At 50.8% G+C, this 24,447-nt stretch overlaps 10 protein-coding genes across 10 annotated transcripts; 5 read left to right on the top strand and 5 right to left on the bottom strand.

The window, feature by feature from the left end:
* Nucleotides 1–38: 38 nt before the first annotated feature.
* On the bottom strand, nucleotides 39–1,409 carry N7506_010729 (uncharacterized protein; the record flags this gene model as incomplete). The annotated part of the gene is made up of 1 exon (XM_056960022.1): nucleotides 39–1,409. One exon carries the CDS (start codon nucleotides 1,407–1,409, stop codon nucleotides 39–41), a length of 1,371 nt encoding a protein of 456 aa, XP_056809412.1.
* A 1,413-nt stretch (nucleotides 1,410–2,822) lies between these two features.
* On the top strand, nucleotides 2,823–4,131 carry N7506_010728 (RTA1 domain-containing protein; the record flags this gene model as incomplete). The annotated part of the gene is made up of 4 exons (XM_056960021.1): nucleotides 2,823–3,068; nucleotides 3,128–3,263; nucleotides 3,345–3,736; nucleotides 3,796–4,131. Coding segments are annotated over 4 exons (1,110 nt in total), but the record flags the coding sequence as incomplete, so codon positions are not given.
* A 374-nt stretch (nucleotides 4,132–4,505) lies between these two features.
* Nucleotides 4,506–6,788, bottom strand: N7506_010727 (transketolase family protein; the record flags this gene model as incomplete). The annotated part of the gene is made up of 4 exons (XM_056960020.1): nucleotides 4,506–5,378; nucleotides 5,433–6,430; nucleotides 6,480–6,589; nucleotides 6,640–6,788. The coding sequence occupies 4 exons, from the start codon at nucleotides 6,786–6,788 to the stop codon at nucleotides 4,506–4,508; spliced, it is 2,130 nt and encodes a 709-aa protein (XP_056809410.1).
* A 577-nt stretch (nucleotides 6,789–7,365) lies between these two features.
* On the top strand, nucleotides 7,366–8,635 carry N7506_010726 (NAD(P)-dependent alcohol dehydrogenase; the record flags this gene model as incomplete). The annotated part of the gene is made up of 3 exons (XM_056960019.1): nucleotides 7,366–7,699; nucleotides 7,755–8,383; nucleotides 8,432–8,635. 3 exons carry the CDS (start codon nucleotides 7,366–7,368, stop codon nucleotides 8,633–8,635), a joined length of 1,167 nt encoding a protein of 388 aa, XP_056809409.1.
* Nucleotides 8,636–8,817: 182 nt separating this feature from the next.
* Nucleotides 8,818–9,283, bottom strand: N7506_010725 (uncharacterized protein; the record flags this gene model as incomplete). The annotated part of the gene is made up of 4 exons (XM_056960018.1): nucleotides 8,818–8,923; nucleotides 8,975–9,019; nucleotides 9,081–9,154; nucleotides 9,203–9,283. The coding sequence occupies 4 exons, from the start codon at nucleotides 9,281–9,283 to the stop codon at nucleotides 8,818–8,820; spliced, it is 306 nt and encodes a 101-aa protein (XP_056809408.1).
* A 378-nt stretch (nucleotides 9,284–9,661) lies between these two features.
* On the top strand, nucleotides 9,662–11,254 carry N7506_010724 (uncharacterized protein; the record flags this gene model as incomplete). The annotated part of the gene is made up of 3 exons (XM_056960017.1): nucleotides 9,662–9,994; nucleotides 10,107–10,479; nucleotides 10,527–11,254. 3 exons carry the CDS (start codon nucleotides 9,662–9,664, stop codon nucleotides 11,252–11,254), a joined length of 1,434 nt encoding a protein of 477 aa, XP_056809407.1.
* Nucleotides 11,255–11,299: 45 nt separating this feature from the next.
* N7506_010723 (uncharacterized protein) lies at nucleotides 11,300–15,782 on the bottom strand (the record flags this gene model as incomplete). Its single annotated transcript, XM_056960016.1, has 7 exons — nucleotides 11,300–11,961; nucleotides 12,041–12,295; nucleotides 12,444–12,728; nucleotides 13,685–14,442; nucleotides 14,489–15,246; nucleotides 15,305–15,705; nucleotides 15,755–15,782. The coding sequence occupies 7 exons, from the start codon at nucleotides 15,780–15,782 to the stop codon at nucleotides 11,300–11,302; spliced, it is 3,147 nt and encodes a 1,048-aa protein (XP_056809406.1).
* Nucleotides 15,783–16,627: 845 nt separating this feature from the next.
* On the top strand, nucleotides 16,628–18,028 carry N7506_010722 (NAD(P)/FAD-dependent oxidoreductase; the record flags this gene model as incomplete). The annotated part of the gene is made up of 3 exons (XM_056960015.1): nucleotides 16,628–17,524; nucleotides 17,604–17,728; nucleotides 17,788–18,028. 3 exons carry the CDS (start codon nucleotides 16,628–16,630, stop codon nucleotides 18,026–18,028), a joined length of 1,263 nt encoding a protein of 420 aa, XP_056809405.1.
* A 176-nt stretch (nucleotides 18,029–18,204) lies between these two features.
* Nucleotides 18,205–20,695, bottom strand: N7506_010721 (uncharacterized protein; the record flags this gene model as incomplete). Its single annotated transcript, XM_056960014.1, has 7 exons — nucleotides 18,205–18,690; nucleotides 18,745–19,695; nucleotides 19,722–19,992; nucleotides 20,052–20,189; nucleotides 20,264–20,348; nucleotides 20,375–20,574; nucleotides 20,619–20,695. 7 exons carry the CDS (start codon nucleotides 20,693–20,695, stop codon nucleotides 18,205–18,207), a joined length of 2,208 nt encoding a protein of 735 aa, XP_056809404.1.
* A 1,581-nt stretch (nucleotides 20,696–22,276) lies between these two features.
* On the top strand, nucleotides 22,277–23,582 carry N7506_010720 (aromatic ring-hydroxylating oxygenase subunit alpha; the record flags this gene model as incomplete). The annotated part of the gene is made up of 2 exons (XM_056960013.1): nucleotides 22,277–23,052; nucleotides 23,111–23,582. 2 exons carry the CDS (start codon nucleotides 22,277–22,279, stop codon nucleotides 23,580–23,582), a joined length of 1,248 nt encoding a protein of 415 aa, XP_056809403.1.
* Between the last annotated feature and the right edge of the window lie 865 nt (nucleotides 23,583–24,447).

Below are 24,447 nucleotides of genomic sequence, written 5' to 3'. Positions count from 1 at the left end.
CTTGAAGAAACCTGGAACATGAGAGAAGAATAAAAAGATCAAAACTTCATTATCATAAATCCAGGTAGGAGATACCTGACTGGACATTCATAAAATAAAATAAATATGTACAACGACCAGGTATATCTAGAAGTCTGCTGCCTCCGGCAGCTTCTCCGGGTGTCACTTCGGAACTTATTTGTGATCAAAGTTCCAAATGAAGGCGACCATTCCACTCGGGGGGAGAGTGTGTCCAGTCCCCAGAGCTCAGACACAAACTTGAGAATGGAAGTGTGGGTGAACTCGTTGCCTCCACTGGGCTGGTGCTGCACCAAGCCCTTCGATACCCATGGGGAAATCAAGACCGTTGGGACCCGAACTCCCAGGCGATCGAAGTGGAAAGTGTATTCCTGGCCATCCCCAGAAGCCTCGGAGTAGGTCAGACTGTCACCGGCAGGGACATCTGTAGGGGGTGAAACGTGATCGGCAAAGCCACCATGCTCATCCCAAGTCAAAATGAAGAGGGTTTCGTTCCACTGCGGGGAGTTGCGCACCGCCTCGTAGATGCCTTTCACGAAGTTCTCGCCCATGTTGATGGGAGAAGGTGGATGCATGGACATATACGAGCAGCACTCGGGGTTGATCCAGGTGAACTGAGGCAGGTTGCCTGCCTCAGCGTCCGTGTAGAATTGCGAAATGGGCACGACGTTGTCTTTCCCGTTTTTCGCCGTCCAGTCGTAGAACAAGGCATCTGGCAAGAAGGCAGGGTCCGATTTGGTCGAATTCTCATAGTTCTTCCATGTGATGCCCTTATCCGAGAGCTGCTCGAAGATGGACTTTTGGGGGAGTGCGGAGGTCAGGAAGTCGTCGTCGTTCTTTCCGTGGCCGTGCGAGGTGCCCGAGGTCAGGTAGGCCCGGTTGGGGTTGGTGGGACCTGGGACGGCGGCAAACCAGCGATCAAACAATACGAAGTTCTGCGCAATGGAGTTGAAGACGGGGATGTGGTCCGGGGTGAAGTAGTTGATTGCTTCAGCGGCCCGGTTGAGGTCATCCTTTGGGTAGGAAGCGCGCTGCTCGCTGATGAACCCATTCATGGAAGACTTGGCTCCGGAGACAGGATGATAGGTGCCGAAGACTTGCATGTTACCACCGGATATACTGTGGTTGGGGTCGTCGGAGGCGATGTTCTTCGCGATGGGGTTGGCGCAGACCTGGGCCGAATCGGGAAGGGAAACATTGGCGGGGTTGCAGAATTGAGGGTTCTGGGGGCCATCGATGCTCGAGTCATAGTCCAGGCCACCAGCAAAGTGGTCAAATGACAAATTCTCTTGCACCAAGACCACGATGTTCTTAATGTTATTCATCCCGGACGAGGCGGGAAGGGCTGCGGCACCCAAAGTTAGGGCTGCAAAGAGTATTGAGCGCGCCATTATGAGAATTGAAAATGATATAATTTGGGCATTTTGTCCAACTGCACGGTCTTTATAGCTTTTTTTCTTTTCTTCACACATCTTTCTTTTTCTTTTCCCAATGCCAACAGCCTCTAAGAGACCCCTTCCATTGCATGTGCTGCATGACACCACTCTGCGTGGGAGGGGACCGCCTATAGTTGTCGATCGTCAATAGCCCTGAATCCCCCGCGTCGCCGCATGGGCCGCAGAGTCCCTCTCATTGGCCGACCTCACCCCCTTGTTTCTCTGAACTACTCGATTTTGGGAGAATCAGATGTTGTCCGTTGAAAATTCCACGGCCATCTGATATCAGCGTAGTATTCTCGATATCAGGGGAGGGAAATACTATCATGGTTCCACCTCGTGGCTTGTTCGCCTGTTCCAATTTCAAAGTCACCCTGCTGGTTTGCGTGACTGGACATTTTAGCATCGGAGATTGAACGCTTCTTCTTGGCTTGGCCTTTGTTCAAAGTCAAAGTTTGCTCTGCGTGCTTCGGAGCATGAAGTACTCCGTACTCGGTCCAGTACTTTCATCACCGCTTCTTTGGGCTTCTTTTTGTCTCACCCTTTCCCCTTCCGCTACTTGTTTTTGATTCATTCTTTTTTGCTTCGGCTTTTGTTTGTTGAGCCTCGGAAATATCGTCTAATTAATATCTTTCTTTCCCGTTGAAATTTTAGCATCAACCTGGCAAGTCGGAGCAAGTTAGATGCTTTCGAAGATCATAAATAATTCCCCAGCAGGTTCAACAAGCTTCAACTCCACACTGTCAAAGTCACAGCGAAACCTTTCATTGTACGAAGTGCTCTGGGCACAAATGTGAGGGGTAGAGTCAGGAGGTTTGTATGAATTTTGCACGGTCGCGCTACACCCGGGCATCAACCGAGGTCACCTGGGCTGTTAGCGCCGACCGTGGACAAAGTCAAGTTCAACGAGTATCTTCGAGGGAGCAAGAGAGATAGGCAAAAGCGACAGAACGATGGTTGGAATAGAGAGGGAAAAACCCCCATACGAGAAAACAACATGGATGCCTCAACAGACCTCGGGAGCCACTTGAAATGGAGGAAAACCCAGCAGCCTGACCAAATAGACGAACTGACCAATCACATAGCCGAGATACTCGCCAAGGGTTCAGAACTGTCCGAAAGATATCAGATGGGGCTGAGTCGACTCGATAAATTGTGTCGCACTGTTGGCCCCCAAACTTGGCCAAAGCTTGGCCAAATACTCTGTGTTTTCCAGTGTTGGTTGCTGGTGAATTTGATTGGTTTGCTCGTTTAAGATGTGAATAGCCTCCTGCTCCATACTCCGTATACAATCAAAAATAGAATCACCATCAGAATAGAATTACATTTAAATACTGGGCACAATTCATAAGATGCCTCGCAACATAGTTTGACTTTCTTATAATCGTCGTGGATATCCAAGTAACCATGGCTTCGACTACTACGCCATCCGTCACCTCTTCTACCTCCACAGCCTGCATCACCATCTCGCCTGGCAAGCATGGTTATCTTCCACCAGAGTCCTGTGACGTGATTCTTTACTATGTTCCGTCCTTTGGGGCCGCCATCCTATTTTGTGTGCTCTATGGGCTTGTCGCCATGCTACACATATTTCAAGCCATTATATATAAAAAGGTCTGTCTGCTGTTTCCCAACAGCCCTGGCAGACGTACCTTGACTGACACATTGAATAGCGTTATGCTTGGGTGCTGATCATGGGTGCTGCGTGGGAACTACTGGCATTTATCTTTCGAGCTCTACAAACACGCCACCAGGATAGCGATATCTACAGTACTCTCCATGTTATATTTTTCCTCTTGGCACCTATATGTGAGAGCCCACACAGCTGCATCTCTACGTGCTGCTCCACAACAACTCGATAGTTGGGTATCTAACGTGATCTATCCGTAGGGATCAACGCTTTTATCTACATGACTTTAGGTCGAATGATCTATTTCTTTATCCCGGAACGCAAACTGGCGGGTATCTCCGCCCGTCACTATGGCATCGTGTTTGTCACACTGGACATCATCGCATTTCTGGTTCAGCTTGGCGGCGCCTCGCTTACAACAAATACCGATGCTGCACCAAAGACTGTGTTGCTCGGCTTGCATATCTACATGGGTGGGATTGGAATGCAGGAGTTCTTCATACTTTGGTTTTTTGGGCTCGCGATTTACATGCATCAAAAAATGATTCGGATGGAAGGCAATGGACAAATCGGCATGGAAAAACTCCGGACAGGTCGATTTTCTTGGAGATGGCTTTTTTATTCGACTTACTTTACATTGATCATGATCACTGTGAGCTGAAACCCCCTATTGCCCGGGTGAGCACTTGATATGCTAACAGGCCCCGTGAGATCCGAATCATTTTCCGCCTCGCTCAATATGCACAGGGAACATCGGCAACTAATCCGGTCCTCACTCATGAAGAGTACGAATATGTTTTCGACGCAGCGCCCATGTTCCTAGCTTTAGTTGCTTTGAACATTTTCCACCCGGGTCATGTCCTTCGGGGTCCTGATTCAACTTTCCCAACACAAACCAGGGCCGAAAAGAAAGAGCTAAAAGCTCGGAAGAAGGCCTTCAAAATGGAAAAGAAGAGGGAGAGGCAGTACGAATCGCAAGGAGAATCGGTCCCTGAAGCGACCGGGCAAGAGCAGGTTGATGTTTCAAACCGGCACTATCAGGTTTGACAGGCTTGACAATTGAGTGACATTGACAAGGTATATCCATGAATGGTTCAATTTGCATTAATTTAGAGGTTGTGAATCAAAGGAGTCCACGGGTACGAAGAACCGCAAATCCGGCATGTCTCCGGGTCCACTTTTCTCAAAAGGAGTAAGTCGAGGCACACGGCGGTTGAAGATACCAAATCAGGAAATCCCGAGACCCTCTGCTGTACTCCGGACACCGTGATTGTGATTAAATCTGAACTTGAAATCAAGCATTGAAAGAGGCTTCAAAATAAACTTGGTAAAATGTAAATATATGCGGTTCAACATATCGTAGAAAATCCCATGCCCACCCAATCTATAGAAGAACAAAAAAACAAACACCTGAATCAAGATCATAGTTCGACAAACTCGCCGCGAAGGAACTCGTCTTTCGAGATCTGCTCCAAATAGTTGGCAACCTTACTGGTCAAGGTGTCAGTCTCAAAACCAAAGAATTTGTACGCAGCCTTGCCCGGGAGACTGTGACCGAAGCGTGTCACACAGATACCCGCATCCGCGTACCGCTCCCATCCGTTGGGGGCGTAGGGCTCAATCACAACAGCGGGAATGCCACGGTGTCGTTTTAATGTGTCACGCTTGTACTTCAATGATTGTCTCTCGAACAATCGCTGGCATGGGAAGCTGACAACGCGAGCAATGATGCCCCTCTGTGCCTTCAGTTGATCAGCAACCTGCAATGCAAACGAGAGCTCGGCTCCGACACCAATCAGAGTCACGGTAGCTGATTCGGCTTCCGACAAGACGTATGCGCCGAGTGCAACGCTCTCGCGACGGGTTTCTGCGAGCTGAGGCAGAGTTTGGCGGGAGGTGGAAATGATGCTGGGGGTGTTCTTGGCACCAATGGCAGCGATCCATGCACCGGCTGTTTCTTCACTGTCACCGGGACGGATGTATAGCAGATTCGGCATTGCGCGGTATAGATTAGCCAGCTCAATCGGTTGGTGGGTCGGACCATCTTCGCCCATGCCAATCGAGTCGTGAGTGGCGACATGGATGATTTGGAGGTGTTGGAGTGCGCCCATCCGGACAGCAGGAGCAGCATATAGGTAGAACATGAAGAACGTCGAGGTCACCGGAATGATCGTGTTGGGGGAATAGGCTGCCAAGCCATTGGAAATGGCAGCCATTGCATGCTCGCGCACACCGTAGTGGATGTAACGACCTGCATAATCACCGTTGATGCCGCACGTCGTACGGAGGTCGGGCTAAGTACTCGGTCAGTGATTTGAATAGATCGATCGCGAAGGTTTTCTACTCACATGCTGGAAATCTACCTTGCCAGGCCAGATCATGTTGACTGAAGGCGAGAGGTCTGCTGTGCCGACCATAAAAGAGTTCACCTCTTTGGCGACTGGATTGAATACCATTCCAGAGGCGGCTCGAGTGGCGGTGGGCTTGTCAGGGAAGCTTGTGGGGATGTGGTCTTGCCAATTGACTGGGAGTTCACCACGAACGCGAGATTGGAAGTTGGCACCAAGCTCAGGATACTTGCTCGTATACTCGCGCACAAGCTGATCCCATTCCTGGACCCACTGCTCTCCGCGCTCGGGAAGTCCTTGGAAGAAACGACGGACACTTTCGCCGATAACGAAGTGTTCTTCCGGGTTGAAGCCATAAGCAGTCTTCATATCAACAATGCTCTTGGCACCAAAGGCAGCACCATGGGCAACGGCTGTGCCAGCGACACTGCTATCCAAGCCGATCACAGTCTTTATGTTGATGAAAGTCGGCTTCTCCGTGGAGGCGCGAGCTTGTTCCAAAGCAGCAACGATACCCTCAATATCAAAGCATCCATCAGAGACCTCAATCACATTCCAACCGCAAGCACGCATCTTGGCATTAACATCCTCGGTGTTGGTCAGGTCGACGGATCCATCGCAAGTGATCTGGTTGTTATCGTAAATCACCGTAAGGTTGTTCAGACGGAAGTGTCCCGCGAGTGAGATGGCCTCAAGCCCAACGCCCTCCTGAAGGCAAGCATCACCAATCATACACCAGGTGTGGTTGTTGACCACATCGAATCCGGGACGATTGTAGGTAGCGGCGAGGTTCTTAGTCGCCATAGCCAATCCCACGGCGTTGGCAATACCTTGACCTAGAGGCCCTGTAGTGACCTCTATTCCTTCGTGTTCAATTTCTGGATGTCCAGGACAGAGTGCGTCAACACGATCGGAGTGGTATGACTTGAGTTGCTCGAAGGTCATGGCCTTGTAACCGGTAAGATGGAGGAACGAGTATTGAAACAGGCAGGTATGACCTGCGACGTCTATCAGCACATATTTTTCACAGAGAACCGTTGAGCTCACCATTTGATAGAACGAAGCGATCCCGATTAAAGAAGCCTGGGGAGTGAGGTGCATATCGCATCACATATTTCCATAGGGACACACCGATTGCAGCCATGCCGATGGCGCCACTAAGACATAATCAGTAGCTGGACTCAAACCATTCAGAGAGTCAAGTTACCCAGGATGTCCGCCATTGAACTGCTGGCAAAGGTCTGCGATTAGCAGACGGAAGGTCTTCAGCACCAAATCATGGTCCTTGGACAGCTTCTGAACCAAAGGCAGCGCAGACCGGACGTCTTTCACGCCATTCTGAATTTCGACAGTCATGATTGAGAGATGATAAAGCCGAAGAAGTATGGCATCCCAAACCCCCGGAGAGAGGCTGCTTCAAATAGATGCAAGTGGTGATGCTTAATATTTCCTAATCGGGTTATAGCCCAAACCCCGCGAATGCACCCCTCCCATCCAAAATGAATGAGGTTCTCTTTCAAATTATCGAGATCCGAGATCAACATCCGATATCCACCAAGTGTTTGTCTGGTTCTTGTGTGTCAACAAGGTGTCCCTTTATTGTGGCGATGCTCGCGATTGCTCGTGAGTACATATATTGCTGGAGATATTGCCAGAGCAGCTAGAGTCTGGGGATAGCCTCGGCACAGATCTGGAAGTGTCGCAGCTAGCGATAGCCTATAAAGGACCTGCGGTCAATTGCAATGCCCCGGCGGGGGTTCCAAATCCCCCCCAGAGAGAGATGAAGAGAAAAACCGGGGCTGAACCAAAGTGACAGCCCCACCCCCAAACGGGCAGTTAGAGCCACATCATACCGTTTCAGGTGCATTTGGCCGCCAGAACGCCTTAAGAATGGAAGCCAGCCCCTCCAGAAATTCATTCAAAATAAATTATAATGGCTCCTTCAGTACTTGTGGACCAGGCCGAGACCTGCCAGGTTGTTCCGACCAAGGCGAGCGACCGTACACCTCTCAAGGTCTCGCACCCCAATCCATCATTGCAGATTACCGCAGATCACAAGCTCAAATCAGCCAATGCACCGGTGTACAGCCCGCGCGCGGGTGAAGCCCTGGTTCATATCAAGGCCACTGGGATTTGCGGGTCGGATCTTCACTTCTGGAAGACTGGGCGCATTGGATCCCTGGTGTTTGAAGGAGACTGTATCATCGGCCACGAGGCTTCCGGTATTGTTTTGCAATGTGGGGAGGGTGTCACTCACCTGAAGCCCGGTATGCATACGACAATCGGATCTTGGCTTGAATCTTGTGCTGACACGTTTGTTAGGTGACCGGGTTGCCGTTGAGCCTGGTGTTCCTTGTGAACATTGTTTCCTGTGCGATGACGGCCGATACAACTTATGCGAGGATGTTCAGTTTGCTGGTGTGTACCCTTACGAAGGTACTATGCAGCGATACAAAAATCACCCGGCAAAATGGCTGCATAAGCTACCCGACAATGTGAGTTTCGCCGAAGGTGCTCTTCTCGAGCCACTTTCAGTGGTGATGCACGGCGTCAACTTGTCAGGTCTCTCTTTGGGCCGCGGCGTGGTCGTATGTGGTGCTGGCCCTATTGGATTAATTGCTTTGGCCGCAGCACGTGCCTCGGGGGCCCATCCAATTGTGATCACTGATCTGGAGCCTGCTCGACTTGCCTTTGCCAAGGAGTTCGTTCCCTCGTGCATCACTTATCAGGTCGATCGTACCAAAGATGCGGAAGGAAATGCAGCGGCGATTCGTGCTTTGTTTGGATCTGGCGAGTACGTTGCACCCGAGACGGTCCTCGAATGTACGGGTGTGGAAAGCAGTGTTTGCACCGCTGCATACACTGCCCGTCGAGGTGGCACTGTAATGGTGATTGGCGTTGGAAAGGCAATCATGAACAACCTGCCTTTCATGCACATCTCCCTTGCCGAGGTATGTTTCTTGACATGATGTCCATATTGCTCGCACTGACTGTGTTAGATCGATCTCCGGTTCATTAACCGCTACCGTGACACTTGGCCCCGAGCGATTGCTTGCCTGAGTGGCGGCATCCTAGATCTCCAAAAGTTGGTCTCACATGTTTTCCCCCTGGAGAAGGCGGAAGAGGCACTCCACCTTTGTGCTGATACACGGAATGGGAGTATCAAGGTGCTGGTCGTTGACGAAGAAGAGGCCTCTTTATGAGATTATGATTCCCGTACGAAGCAAAACTTGAGCCTTCACACTTCCAAGTTCTTACTTGCTGCCTATGAGACGAGACAAAGTCATTAATCACCAATAATAAAGGCTGCATTCATGTCTTATGTAACGCGAAAGTAGACGGCGATTTTGTAAGTATCTAGCTCGCCCACTATTTGCCTCACAGCCTAGAACGAGGATTGGCAGAAAATGGACTCCACCACAGGTATAGGATCCTTGGAAGAGTGGTCGCCGGGACTCAAGAATGTGTTGTGGCCGGTACAATCGGGGCCCCTAGACTCTCATCAGCAGGGGAATTGGTTAACTCCGGGGCATGGTCCTTACGTGAACAAACGGCACGGTTTTTTCAGCGAGAGGGTTAGAACATCTCTGCAATCTCGTTAGGTCAACTCCGATCAACTCGAAACTGGGGGCACTTGTTCAAACCCACTCTTCTTCAATCGCATGGCATTCATTCAATGGCACGTCGACTCCACGACTCTTATCCGCCGTCGCAATTCCGACCTGCGCGGTGTTAGGCAAGTAGGGCTCAATTGGAAATGATACACGCACCGTGGTCTTCTGGGAGGTCTGCGCCGCTGATGCGGAGAGAAGAATTATGCTGAGGATCGAGAAGTGTTTCAGACGGTACATGATGCCAATGGGGAGATATCCTGGAGATAGTGATTACAGCGAGCCTGTACGATGCTTCTGAGGTAAAGTTCTTAGATCTCACGTAGAGCCAAGCTGTTTTCTTTTCTGTTTATGCCCCTTGCATCTGTATCAAGTGCCAGGGGTCGGGAACCAAGGGCCCATTTTTCATAGGGTTCACTTTTGGAATGTGGGCAAGTCCTAGAATCTCAAGTTTGGATAAAAATGACAATGAACATGGATCACACGAGTGTACACAGATATCAACCCCGTAGATTCATAAGAGTTGTGTTCCGGGGAAAGAGAGCGGTTGAGGGCTGTTAGGGCAGACGGCTATAAAATGCACTGCGCCCCCGCCGATCCGCACCCTCCGATTTCACAATGTTCCCCCAACTGGATGACCGTCTACCCTCCGAATGGGCCCCTTTACATCCATACACCCCCTCGGATTCCACCGATCCAGCTGCTTTTCCGTCACCCCTAGGTGCAGCTAGTTGGGGCCACGATGGTTTTTCCCATGATCCGGGCTTCCTGGCATCGCAGGAAGAGCTGCGATGTATGCTTTTCAACATAGCCCAGTCCGCTGCTCCGACCCGCGCACCAAGCCCCGAAAGTCATATCTTACGCGAATTTGAGATACCGGCCCGCCCTGTCTTGTCGAACCCCCGTCGCGTTGAATACTTGAAGAACTATGTTGGGCAGGTAGCTCCCTGGGTATGTCATTGTGCCGCGATTCCCCTCCCTGCCTCCTCACCATGTGTCAACCCGAGAGCAAAGAGACTCTTGAGTGATCCAAACAACAAGAGCGTCGCTAATCATGCTCTAGCTCGATATGTTCGATTCGCAGTGCACGTTCCGCGTCCAAATTCCCGCGCTCGCTCGATCGTTTCCCGCGCTGTTGAACGCGATTCTTGCCATATCCGCCCGACAAATGGAAAGGAAGGAGGGTATACAAGACTCATTCGATAGTCTTGAACTATACCAGGAAGCGATTCGTCTGCTTAGCCCGCTTCTCCAAATGCGCGACCCGAAGGTGGTTGCGGCCTGCGTGCTGCTCTGCTGCCTCGAAATGATGTCCGCCCGCGCGCAAGATTGGCAGCGCCATTTGGAGGGGTGTGCTGCGCTTTTCGACGCTTTCGAGATGAACGGCTTCAGCAGTGATATTCTGCAAGCAGTTTTCTGGTGCTATGCGCGCATGGGTGAGGATTGGTCCTGCTTCGAATAGTGATAATCGCTAATCTATCAGATCTTTGCGGCGCTCTAATCTCTGATGGAACCCAGAGCACTCTTCTTCGACCCAGCAAATGGCTTGCGCCCGGATGCCGCGAGGAGGATGCCGCTCAATTATTCCAGGCTGCGCAATCCCCGGACATGCACGCTAACTACGCGGTCTACCTCTGTGCGAAGGCGTGTGAGCTCGTTGCCGATCGCACACAATTCATGGAGCTTGGGGTGAAGAATGAATGTACAGGGGAGGTTTTCAGTCGCCGTTGGCTCCGGCTATGGGACGATCTGCAGCATTGGCTTGACAGTCGACCTCCGGAATTATTGCCTGTCCATACCACCACGACCAAACCCTTTCCTCATATTCTGTTCTTACACTGGGCTGCCATATCGTCAAACCAACTTCACCATACGGCGTGTATTCTGCTGCTAAATATGATGCCCAAGTCAATTAGCCTACCATCCACACCTGCCATCTCCGCGCTGTGGCATGCAAGACGCATCTGCGGGATCTCGCTGGCCAACCCTCACCAGGGTTGCTTGAACAATGCGATACAGCCATTGTGGATTGCTGGTCGGCTTTTCAGTCACATGTCAGAGCACGCCATCATTGTCGACGTGATCCGGCATATAGAGGCTGAGACCGGATGGGGGGCTTGCTGGCGGATTCGAGATCTGGAGCTTGCATGGGGGTATCCGGCATCGCGCTCCGATCGCGCGACAAGGTCCCGATTCCCCATCGCTGGGTGAGCCTCGATCCAGACGAATTGGTAAATCGGTCAATGCGGCGTATTCTTACGTCCCGTCGAGCAAACACCATTCCGCTTGTAGCTTGTGCAAGCAACCACTTGTGTCCCATCCTGTCACTATGCGAATGCGCTCGAATGCTCGAATCACTACTCGCTGTTGAGATTCATGGGTCATTCGACGTGCCGCCATCAAAAACGATGCCAGAAGACAAGGGTCCCAGCACTCTCGTCTATCGTTGTGGAGTGCAATGCTGCAGATCCGCTGCGCGTGCCATAAAGGCGACATTGCAAAAGAGTGGAAATCTCCCATCCGTGCCGTCCTCGGTCGGTTGTGGAGTAAGATCAACATGGCTGTATGGTACAGCTGGTTCCCAAACAGCCCTGCTCCGTTCGCAAATAGAACCACTGGGAGGGTCATCTCGGGGCCAGCCAACTGATGATCCATATCCAGCTCGAGCATGGGCTGAAATCCTTGCGGTCGCTCTCGGTACCACTGCTCCAGTTCTTCTACTAGCCCCATCCACACTTGGAGCGGAGGCCGGTCTGGCGAGACCTCCTCGCTGTGCACGAACTGGACTGCTCTCGCAGAGAGCCAAAGTGGGCGATATGCGTAGTAGAAAACCATTTCGAATGGATCAGCCACCATGTCTACCTCCGTCAAATATGGAAACGCAGATGGAAGTGGCACGCGTGTGTCACCGTCAGTAGCTAAAGCAAAGCCGAGATCTATATACTAGTAAGTATCATCCCTAGTGAACCATAATCCGTGCAATAAGAGCAAGCATACCCAGCCGGAGGAATAACCAGTACATCGCGGAGTTGAGATCCCTTCCGACGGCGTGTGAGCTCACCGCGCTTAAAAGTTTTTGGTCACATGGCGTCCTCGAAGTCCAAGCAGCCGAGACGTTTGAGACCCAGTCCCTCACTTGGTCCAACGCAGCTACCAGCGCAGTCTGCGTTATATCTGCCAGCATATCTGTAGGCGGTTGGATGATTTGCCTCCGCAATGGGCTCCGTGGATTGAGGAGGTTATAAGAGGTTTCTGAGAGGCCGATTATTGAATTCCACACGCACGGAGAGGCCATCGCCAATTGAAGGGCATTTATGCCAAATAATTGACCTAAATCGCATATATCCAACTACATTTTCCCGGTCAGTGAAGTGTCTTCGGTAGTCGTTCTCAGGCATACCGACCCATGGAGCTATCTCATAGCGATAGTGTCGCAATAGCGCTTGGGTTTCGGTGGATGAGGTCTCGTCCTGGACACGCGGAGAGAAGGCCTGGGGTAGTGCTGGCAATGAAGGCTTAACGATAGAGAAATCTGACAAATCCATAGAGGACTCATTCATTCCCAGAGCTAGTAGACCGGCTACTGCCGACTCATCCTTATCACTCAGTGCCGGTTGCTCCTCGGTTGGCTCCCAGGACGGCACGTCTGTGGCATCGCTAGCTTCGCGCTGTACTGCTTGGATTTCTGTGGGGTTAGATTCAATACGTTCGTCGTCATGTTTATCGTTCTGAGGCTCTTCGGCGATGAACTAGCTCTAGTCAGATCTCGGCTCTCACTAGCAATTGCAAGACATACCCGAATCGCCTCGTAGCTGGATGAAGTTCCAACATCTGACGGCTGAACCGTTTGAGCATTTTTCGTCAAAAATGTTAGCTGAGGACCATATTGACATTGGAAGTTCCGATCAACACAGTTCCGGCATCGTGGCTTGCCCTCGTCGCCTGTTCCGTTAGTTCAGAATCCGACAGAATTTCACGACACACACACATTTTCTTCGACGAACACGACAGCGCATGCATCCTGTGCGACACCGGGTGAGTCGGGCTTGCTTCCGGTCCATGGGATTCTGCATGGGATGGGATGGTGAAGCACAAGTAGCAGAAGGTTCCAATCGGGAAGGTGCCAAGCCTCGTTCCCAATTAGGGAATTATAGCCACCACCCATCACCTGACAAGGGGCCCAAGCGTTGATCGGCGTTTTCATCTTTCGACTGTGTTTACTCGACAGCTCTACTCTATACGTCTCCAAGCACGGAGTGTACCATTGTACAGTTATTTCAATGATCTTCACACGTCAATTTAGCACTCGTCTCCATCTCTGCCTGGCCCTCTCTGCATGCTCCAGCCTCGTTGGCTTCGCTATCCTCGTTCCGATAACATAGACTCGCAATACATTCATCACCTTTGATTTCTCTCTCTTTGAAGCTGCCTCCACTCATCGACGATCCCACTGTACGCAGATGGTCCATAAACTCCAGTCAGCTCTCGATAGACACCTCCGCCCAGCCGTTTCGGGCTGAGTCCCAGATCGCGCAGAAGCATGTCATTGTACTTGGTAAATGGTTAGAACGAGGTGTGCCGTTTCCATCGTTGGACATACCTGGATAGCATCCACTTCAAGGCCACTGCCTGTCAACGAACCAAGCACCACATCCTCGGATATTGCATGCTCCATCGCTTCTGGTGAAATTGTTGCCAAGGAGAGAGTTCCATCCGGGTTGGTTTTCAAAGCATCGGTGTCCAAACTTCCTGTCAAAAAGGCCGTGACCCAAAGAGCTTGGACCTCAGCAATGACCGCAATTGTGGATGATAATATCACACCAAGCGTGGCAAATGACCGGTCGCCTTGAGCGACTAGCTCAGGGGCCACCATCCTTCGGAACAGACGATACGGGATCAATTTGTCGGATTCCGCCCATGAAGGGGGGCTGCGATCCTTGAGAGGGCATCGAGTAGCGCTCAAAGTTTCTCGAACTTTGATATCCGACCGCCGATCTATATCCTCCCAGTGCTCTATGCGGTCTTGAATGCTGGGTTCTAGCGACCCGGGAATTCTTTCCGGCGATAGAGGCGAGGCTTGGGTCTTCGCGCCCGAGCCTTGGTTCTCGCCGTCGACCAGAGCAGAAAGTCCCAGAAGCAGACGGAGGGAAACCGGTTCAAATTTAATTGGAACGATCGGCTTATATCCGGTAGCATGGATGACCAGGTCGACTGATTCGATACAAGTACCGTCAGCCAATTGTACCTTGGCGCCTCTGGTTGGCGATATGGTGGTCTCATCCTGAGATGCCGTGATTCTTGCGATGGATGATCGGTAGACATTGACATGGGGTAGTCGTATTGCTTCCCAAAGGTCTGCCTGGTTAGCGATCCCAATACCAGAAGCGCATGAAACCACACTATATCGGTTAGCAGTCATCTCCGAAGAAGACCGACAACACCAACCTATTCTCTGGGCGAAGCAGCTCCATCTTCGCATTCGATCCATATTGCGCCGACTCTTCCAGGGCCCGATCCACAGACTGCCAGAACCACCTAACCCACCAACGACCGAATGGATTTCCATGGAACAGCCGAATCAGCCACGATCCCTCCCATCGCAAATTCCACGACCCGTCACGGGAGAGGCGTTTAGGGATCATATAACAGCAGGGGGTCAAATAGGTGAGCAGCCGCGTGCTTGCTGCCTTGTCACTCGGAACCGTGTCTCCATTCGGTAGGGTAGACGTTGGTGGCACCATCCACGCAACTCCTGCCCCGCGATCGCGGATGATCCAATTCACCTGGACTGGGCTGTTCTGTTTCGACTTGAGGTGCAGCTTCGGGTCGTTTCGGTGAAGGGTCGCAAAGAAATGCACCAAGTCAAACGATGATTTCGCACCGCCATAGATGGCTACGGAACGCAGTTGCGGGAAGGCATCTTCATCATTCGAAACATCGTCAGCCGGAGCCTTGAGTGGCTCCAGTGGTTGATACCCAAGCTGTCTTCGAGCCCATCCTCCCACATCCTTGGCGTGGATCACGGGGGTTACATGGTCAGTGGCGCTTTGGGATTCTTGGAGATCAGGCAGGTTTGGTACTGAGGTCAGCCCAGTTGCCAAAACCAACTTGTCACAAATCACAGTGATATGACGAGTCGGTGTCGTGGGGAGACGGATGATCAACTTCCATTCTTTGCTTTCTAGGCGGCTCACACTCTCGACCTAAATCAAAATCAGCATGCTCTGGCGTGATATTGAGGTATGAACATGATCGTCATACGGTCCAATTCAATCGTATGTGTCTGTCCAGTTTCCACTTGGCGACCCACGTCCGCAAATAGCGTCTGATCTTCCAACCGGCAATAAATTGTTGTTTGGTATCACCGGCCTTACTCTCGTCTTCCGGGACTACCTCTGCCAGAGGAAGGTCGCTAAACTCATACAGCCCGTACGAGTTTTGGCTCAGTAAGTTTGGATAAAGACGTTCCTCGGCCCAGGTACCTCCAACATCCGACGCCGAGTCAATCACGAGAAGCTGGCACTGGGTGTCTTGGGTGGACGAATTCTGTTCTGTAAAAGATGCCGGGAGTTCAGCCAAGTTGTTTGGTTCGCTTGCTCCTGTGTCTTCGTAGGCACCTGTCACTTGGAGGTACGTCTTTGCTGCAATCAGCCCGTAGAGGCCTAAATTCAATTAGCAGAGTCCTCCATGACGATTCTCGTTGCTGCAAACCTGCTCCCACGATCACTACTCTATTCATTGCTGAATGGATTTGAAACAGGAATCTGCGTTTGGGGGCGAAGTATGGGGTGGGAAACCCGACAAAGAGAGAAGAACAATGTCAACGTTGATATTGTTCTCGGCCACTTTTGACCTGCCACCAACTGCCAGAACTCACGCAAATCTACTCCGTACTCTGTGCCTTACAACTTTCATATGGTTTTGTCTCTTTGTTTAGGGGGATTATGACAAAAGTAGTACACTCCCAGGGACAGCCCTTTCGGTCATGGCGTCAGGAAGTGAAGCAAGACAGCGAGAGGGGATTCGGTGGGAGAGCCCACAGGAGTGAATAGGATCGGGTAGTATTTTGAGAGCCAGCTAGGAAGTCAATACCAGCATTGGCAGTCTCTGGGTCATACACGTCTGGATTGTGCAGCATAGAGGGAAATAGTCCACCGACAGGAGCGTCACGGTTCATCCAAAGGGAGTGGGTTCCTTTGCCGATATAAAATAAATCACATTCTCTTGATCTACATCATCAGCATGGCACTGATACCCATACACCTGATACTGAAGAGTTGTGGGTAAGATCATGAAAAGGTACGGAATACCTTAAGGAGGTGGCAACCAGATGTGGCCGGTCCGTACGCGGTCCGTGTTCGCATCTTGCATTTCCCCCTCCCGTGAGCATTTCTCTCCAGCGAATTCAGGTCATAATATGATTGGTCTGGTCATCTTGAATACCCGCTTCTTCATGTTGATTGAAAAAGCTGCCAGTCTCCGGTAAAGATGCACGGTCCGTGACCCCCGGGGGTCTCCCCAACTATATAACCACCGGGGACTTCTACCACTTCCACATTCACCAAATCGATATTTATCGACAAGATGGAAAAGGATCAGCGCATTGTCATCGTTGGAGCTGGCACTTTTGGTCTTGGTACAGCCTTGAGACTAAAGGAAGAGGGCTACAAGTCTGTCACCATTCTCGACCGATCAGTCCCTCCGGTTCCAGATGGATCAAGCAATGATATCTCGCGCATTATCCGCTTCGACTATGGGGATCCAATCTACGCCGAGATTGCGAAAGAAGCATTTGACCTATGGAAGACCCCTGATTATAAGGAAGCATTTCACCAAGCACCCTGTATGTGGGTCTGTCAAGATGGCACGCCAGAGCAACCAGTACAGCCTCGAGCCCACGAGTACAGCGAGAAGACCAAAAGAGTCTTGACTGAGATGGGCCAGGAGTGGGTTCCTGTCAACAGCGTGGAGGAGGCCAAGCAGCATTTCCCAAAGTTGACGGGCCGGCTTGCGACAACCGGGTTTGATGGGTTTTATAACACTTCTGCTGGGTGGGCAGATGCAGGCCTTGCATGTGCCCGTCTAATGTCCCGTTGTGCCTCCGCTGGTGTCTCCTTCATCACGGGACCGAACGGCCATGTGGAAGAGTTCGAGAAGCATCAGGATGGAAGCATTAAATCCGTTCGCACCAAGAGTGGGCGGGTGGAAGGGGATCACTTTATTATTTCCACTGGTGCGTGGACTGCGAGCCTCATTCCCTCATGGAACTCAATGCTCGCTGCTGGGCAGGTTGTAGGATACCTGCGTCTCACCCCCGAAGAAGTTACTGAGCTCAGGGATGTTCCCATTTACTTCAATTTCTCCACCGGCTTCTTCGCTTTCCCACCGCATGAGCCCACTGGGTATCTCAAAGTCGCCTGCCATGGGTTCGGTTACACTCGTTCCGATACTTCGGTCACTTCTGCGCCGCCCAGCTCTGCTGTTGCCTCGCGGGCGAACTACATCCCCCCCCGACGGACTAAAGCGACTCACATCCGGGTTGATGGATCTATTCCCACAGTTAGCACCCAGAGGGTTTGAGAAAGTCGGTATCTGTTGGTACAATGACACCCCGACCGGGGATTTCATTTTTGACTATCACCCGGAACATAATAATTTGTTTATTGCCACAGGAGGAAGCGGACAGTGAGTCAACCCAAAGGGCGATGCCGAGTGTAGTATTGACTTCTTTTGCTTTCCTGCAGTGGGTTCAAGTTTTTACCAGTCATAGGCAAGTACATCGTGGGAAGTTGGCAGCGAAAGCTGTCCGGCGAGTTGTTGTCAAAGTGGAAGTTCCCTACGCAATTCCGCGAGCGCTTCCAGGGAGAGGTTTTCACGGGAGACGGCAGCCGCGGAGGACCCGAACGAAGGGAGTTGACGGCACACGAGATAGACACGTTCGGCGCGGCTTTAAAAGCTGCTTCCTCTCGTCACAGCAAGATTTGAGATGGGCGAAGAAGGCTCTTCTCCGGGTACGTGTCTTTTCCGCATTGGGAATAATAAATATCACGCATCGGACTCAGAGAATGTGCATGCGCAAGGTGCACTTCCCTGACATTTGGTCCCGTCATACCAAGTATTTCAATATTTGAATTAGAGGATCCATAGATTCAACTGTCACATTATAAATGCTCGGCCATATAGTCTCCCAGGATCATCCAATCGGGAATATCTGGTATTGTTGGCCCGATCACATCGCCACTTCTTGTATTAAATGGCCACCCAGGGAAAGCACTTTGGCCGGTTGGATCGGAAATTGAGTCGAAAGCTGGAGGACCGTGATCACGGATATTTTGGGACTCCGATCGTCCTATATTGCCGCTGTCTGACAGCCCGGTTATACCTTGTACCATTGTAGACGTGTTGTTGCCTGGCTCCATCGCATTTGGGTGAGGAACAGCAAGATCCCCAATCTTTCCCGGCGCATTATTCTCAGATGAGCAGCCAAAATCAAGGATCTCCCACATGAGAGCTTCATCCTCGGTGGACATTCTAGGCATACTTGAAGGGGTCGGCATTTTTGACAGCGCTCCTGAGAACCCCTCCTGATTATAATAAAGGGAACCATAATTTTGATGGCGAGCGGCAAGTTCATTCACTTTAGAAACCTGAATTGGTGTGAGTAAAATGGCGCCGTATGGAACTTGGTCGAATTGGCTTACCAGTATGCTCATGTTTTCCCAGTGCACAGAAAGTTCTGTGATGAAGTCGACCAGTGTCCGAAACTCTTTGTTGACCAGAATAGCAATCTGAGGGTTCTTGTTGCCAGTGTGTTCCAGTTGAATTGTGGCTGCAATTGCGGCCAAATACCCAAGAAATGGATCACAAACCTCAAAACCCACCTCCGACATCTCTCTTATGAATCTCACTATCCATCTGGAGTGTAGTAGCGATGTTTCAAAGGACTTTTGCAGGAATGTCGCAGAAATATTCCCATTGAAGTTGCGAAGCTTGGTCATGATGACAAACGGATGGTGCAGCAAGCACTGAATTGTGTGGAAGAGGAATTGCACACATACCCAAGTCGAGAGGTATGTGCGTGATTCGGGCTCTTCACGAGCGCGTCTTTTGAAATCGACGTTGATGTATCGATGAGCGTCTGCGAAGTGTGTTTCAAATTGCAACCACCCGGACTCGAGAATTGCAAGCGCGGATCCAGTTTGCCAAGGAGGCAGTATGTTTTCCGCGAATGGCTCGAACACCCACTCCGTGGTTTTACCCCACAGAGAATAAAGCCTCAGAAGGCAGGCCAGGACGCCGTGATCGACCTTTTGTCCTTGTTTCCCGGGTCCATCATGCAAAGACCCTTGAGTTGATGATGAATCATGAGCGGTCAATGTTTCTGGCTCCGGAGCAGGAAACGGCAGGGTAAATTGCTTGTCTGAAAGAGAAAGCGAATAGTTCCGAGACGCACAATAAGTACGATCGAGCATGAAGAATGCCCAAGTGATGCGCTTTCGGGCTTCAATTATAGGATCCTTCCTCGAGCGGTAAGCGTCATGCTGTCTATTCAAGCTCGCAGATTGAATGGCTCTTAGTCCAAGCGCAACAGACGCATATCCCCGATGTGCTTTTCCATCGGAAAAGTCTACCTGGGCCATCAAAAATGTGCCCTGTAGAATTGAGAGACTCATCACACCACGTCGATATTGATTGGACAACACTTCCCAGGCCTTTTTGCAAAAGACTTTGCACTGGGTCGGTCCCCAAACAAGGTCTCGCAAGACCTTCGAGGGAGACGAGAAGTAAGAGCCACCAGTGGAAGCGCAATCTCCGGTGGTAGGTTATCCTGTGATTTCAAAAGCCACTCCTTCGAAAATACACAATAAGGTTGATCGTGAACATAGGTGAGATATAATTCGATCTCCTTTTCGATCTCCTTCTCTATAGAGGGAGACGACAGGTGGTCTCTGCTACATGTTAGTACCACGATACATGTAGAAAAACATCAGACAATATGTAAACATACTGCTGGGGGGCGATTAGCTCGTCCTCTGGGGAAGTTATGGTTTCAAGTCCATTGTAGGGCACATGCTCCTCGTAATGGTCAGTGGGCTGAGCATCACTTGATACTTCACGGGATAGCTGAGATGCCGATGAGCCTTGTCTGAGAATTGAAAGAAGATTCCATTAGTTCCCGCTCGTAGGTTGTCTGCCGACTGCGGAGTCAGGGTGGCTCACTGGAGTAATTGGGTCATCAAGTCCAGCCTTTCTTCGATGCGCTGGAGTCTACCGGAGCTTGAAACATCGCCTTCGGTCTGAGATGCTTAGTTCAATTCTGAATAAGCCCACTTTGATACGTGGTCAACATGATTCGAATTACCTCAAAAGCATCACCTCCCTGCGCGTCCGGTTGGACTCGAGTCGGAGCTGTACCAATCTTTTGGGCCTTTGCACGGGTAGATGTTTGAGGCCCGTATGAGCAAGACTGTCTTAGTCTCTGGCATAACGAACACGTTGGCTTTTCTCCTGGGCATCGTGCCTTTTTCCGCCTACCAAAATCAGACGCGTCGTGCAGGGTTTTCTTGGCACTCACCGGCAAGGACCACAAGCTTGCCGAGTGCGCTTCAAAGATACCTTGTGTATTGTATAATTGTCATCGGCTGCACTCATGATTGGTGGAAGGGCAGATGGACCGTGTTAACCGTGTTGGACGTGTGTTGGAGAGAGAAGATCGAGTTGGTTACTGATTTGCGGGGCAGCCGGCACGGGGCCGCCATCCTTGCCACCGAAGCTGCAGCTACGAAGTACAACACCTCATTCTACGGATTACACAAAACGATATAAATTGCGATATCAACCCCGTTTGTCATTATAGGTGCCTTTGACTGGGATCGGAATTGGAATTGGAAATTGGACTGCATTTGATGATGCCTTCTCTAGTGTCATGGCAAACAGGCTATAAGATGCGACAGTGAGCCTGGACTACGACTCCGGATCAGGACATCGTCTCCTCTGCCACTGAGTTGCACCAAACCCATGTCCAATATCTCTGATATTCCGTTTCACCGACCTGTGCGAGCCCAAGTTGAAGGTGGCAGGCGTCGGGGCAGTTGCGTTTGCAAACAATCACCGTTATGCTCATTATCGCTTCGAAGACGCGGAGTCTTGGCAGCAGGCGAGGCTTCAGCCGAAAACTCTGTCAAGTGGACCACGGCTCTGGTCCCCTCTTCATCAAGAATTAGGTACTTGGGAACGTTTGAGCTCTTGCAGCTTCGGGGGGTTCGCTTGATCCTATGGCACCCGAGCAGACGGAGAATGTGCTAAATACTGTTAAAAGATCAAAGTTAATGGGCTTTTCCCCTTTGTATCACTCTCATGCGTTATCATCAAATGGCCAGAGCCATCGCAACTTTGATTGAAATTGCAAGCCCTGGAGTGAGGCATCGCATCGGTGACGTAACTTCTGCCGCGGAGAGTCAGATAAAAATGAACGTCATGATGCTCGTAGCCCTCCAGGACTGTCCAGATGGAGAGGGTCGTTGAGATAACTAAGTTGATCTTTTGGAGAAGGCGCCCCCCGCACTTTCTGATAACACAGCCGGTCAGGTGATCGGCAAAGACCACCTGGGCATGTCGAGGCGTTGACAAATCACATTCCAGTAAATTCATCAATCTGCCCAGGTGCATACTCCGTATGGAGTACGGACCTCGGGAGTACATGTCCATCGATAACAATCCTCTGGTATGTCAAACATAAACATGTGAGATTACACGTCCGGAAAATGCCAGTTGTCGGGAGGGGAAAATGGGGTCCTCCGTTGAAAGAGCGCATAGTGAAAAAGCGAGGTACGTCTGATCAGGGCAGATATGCAAGTTCTTTTGATTTCCTGAAGATACCGGTGCAAAACCGACTTTCCGAGTGGCGTCAAGCATTCGCGGTCCCGCAGCCGTCTTCCGTATGAGACCCCTCCGATCGTCTCGTTCTAGCTCACTCTGGCCCAACTTTATACCATCGGGCGATGAACGGCTGAGCCTCCGTACCGATCCTGTGATCGGCGGCAGTGTGGTGATTGGGTGTCCCCATGGGGAAGTATTATGAGCGCATGTCCATGATAGGTGTCATATAGGCCCGACCCTCAGTCACTATAATAACTGCCAATCGTCAACCCAAAACTCGGATTCCTGCACAGTGTGCTCCTCGCTTTATCGATCTTCTCATATTCACCCAGAGACGGTCCGTCAGTTGTCACGATGTCGATGTTCAACTACTTTGGACTCGGGGCTACAGAAGCTTCCCCGGCCGCCGCCGAGGAAGCCCCATCTCGTCTTCTTCCCGCCTCGTGGTACTCCTCGAAAGAAATATATGAGCTTGAGCGACGTGCAATCTTCAGTCGCAAATGGCTCCTTACCACCCACAAGTTACGGTTCCCAAAGACTGGCGACTGGCTCAAGTTTAACATCGCTGGATATGCCTTCATCTTGGTGAAGGACCGCGATGGAGATGTGAATGCCTTCCACAACATTTGCCGACACCGAGCATTCCCAGTCGTCACCGAAGACGGCGGCTCTTCTCGCATCTTCTCCTGTCAATACCACGGGTGGTCATACGGTCTCAACGGCAAACTGGCAAAGGCCCCTCACTATCAAGAACTGGAAGGCTTTGACAAGAGCAAAAATGGCCTATTACCGATTCATGTTCACGTGGACACCAACGGCTTTGTCTGGCTCAACTTGGATGCCGATGATAAGGCCCAAATCTCGTGGGAAAATGATTTCAATGGAGTTGATTTACAGCCACGTTTCAAGGGCTTCAATTTTGAAGACTACGACTTCGATTCCGGCTGGGAGTCTACCGGAGAATATGATTGGAAGGTTCTAGCAGACAATTATAACGAAAACCATCAGCATCACACGTCCAACGCTGGGCCCTTCGCCTTCGAGACCCAGGGCTCTTCACCCGAGAAGATTGCCAAGGCTCTCCGGAATGCCAGCAATTACTATTTCCCCAATGTCTACATGACAGTCTCGTGAGTCTATCTAGGTGCCTTTCGCCGGTCACATGGACAGCACTAACCTCATGCACAGACCCTACGCCTTTTTCATGCAACGATTGGTTCCTACCGGGCCGACCACGAGCGCGGTGCGCTATGAGGTGTACCGGAACAAAGACTCCAGCGATGAAGACTTTGAGATCGTCAATCAGGCTTACAAGCTGATTGCATCTGAAGACGAGGCCCTCTACACCGAGACTCAAAAAGTCCTTGGCACCCGAGTCTCTGCAGATGGAGAACTCCAGCCTCGGAATGCGGATAGTCCTCGTTATTTCCAAACCATCATCCGCGACCTTATTGAGGAACACCAGGCAATTGAAGAGCAGTCACAAGGGGAAGTGTGGCCTGCACAGCAGCGGCTTCCCAAGGAGGCCTCAATTAGCAAAGAAGACATGGACTTCTGTTCCAAGTTGACCCCGGAGGGCGGCGGTTGCTGCGGAGGCAAAGCATGTGGCGCTGGCCCTGCACCTGGACCAGCAACCGCTCCTGAGATAATGGTCTCCTGATCAACATGCGGTGTACACGCTCTCCTCAATTTTCCCTTTCATCGTTCCTTCGCCCCATCTTCCCATCTTCTTTAGTCCAATAGCGCGCGTTTCCTTAGTATAAATTCCCATAAGCTTATCACGACCCTGATGAAATGCATATCTTTTACTGGCCGATAATCGACCTCAATATCTTGACTTTGAACCCATGAAACCCTGTCTTATCGTATAGCACCGGATCCAATCACGAGACATCTAACCTTGGAAAGTTCACGATTTGCATGAAAGAACTGGTCATATGAACATCTTAATTTGGGCTGGACTGTTTTTAGCCGATCACAGCCAATGGGAATGCATCCTTAAGCCGATAACCTTATTATCTGTCAATGCCTAGCGATTCAGGTTGGGAGATCGGGGAGCTAACTCTCATGAACTAGCTGGCCAACGTGAACTAACTCATGTTCCAACGCCACATTTTCCCCCCATACGTGGCCACAGAAATATTTGCTGGATGACTCCGTGTACGAGGATAGCTCCGGGGTAATTTACAATGGCGGGCATCTGACTGGATATTTTAGCCATTTTCAGCAGAGGTCCATATTTAACGGGATTCTAGAATCAGCGGGGGCGAAAGGAATGAGGAGAAACACCCCCTATAAAACAAGGATTCAGCCCGATTGATTTTCTTCAAATTCTTTTTAAACCTGGAATTTCATAAAATTCCTTTTAAGCTGCGTTATCAACCAGTCTCCACCGAAGTTTCCCGCTCGTAACGCCTTTAAACTTGTCATGCCGAGTCCCCCATGCCTATCTTAACTAGCCGCCGGGTGCTTTGGTCAATACCCCGCAGCTAAATCCCTCCCCTTCCCCTTCGTAGACGCGCCTT

Source organism: Penicillium brevicompactum (assembly GCF_028827555.1).
Source record: "Penicillium brevicompactum strain IBT 35665 chromosome Unknown utg000006l_segment0_segment0, whole genome shotgun sequence".
NCBI lineage: Eukaryota > Fungi > Ascomycota > Eurotiomycetes > Eurotiales > Aspergillaceae > Penicillium > Penicillium brevicompactum.
Note: the sequence above shows the minus strand (reverse complement) of the source record. Positions and strands in the feature narration are given on the sequence as shown.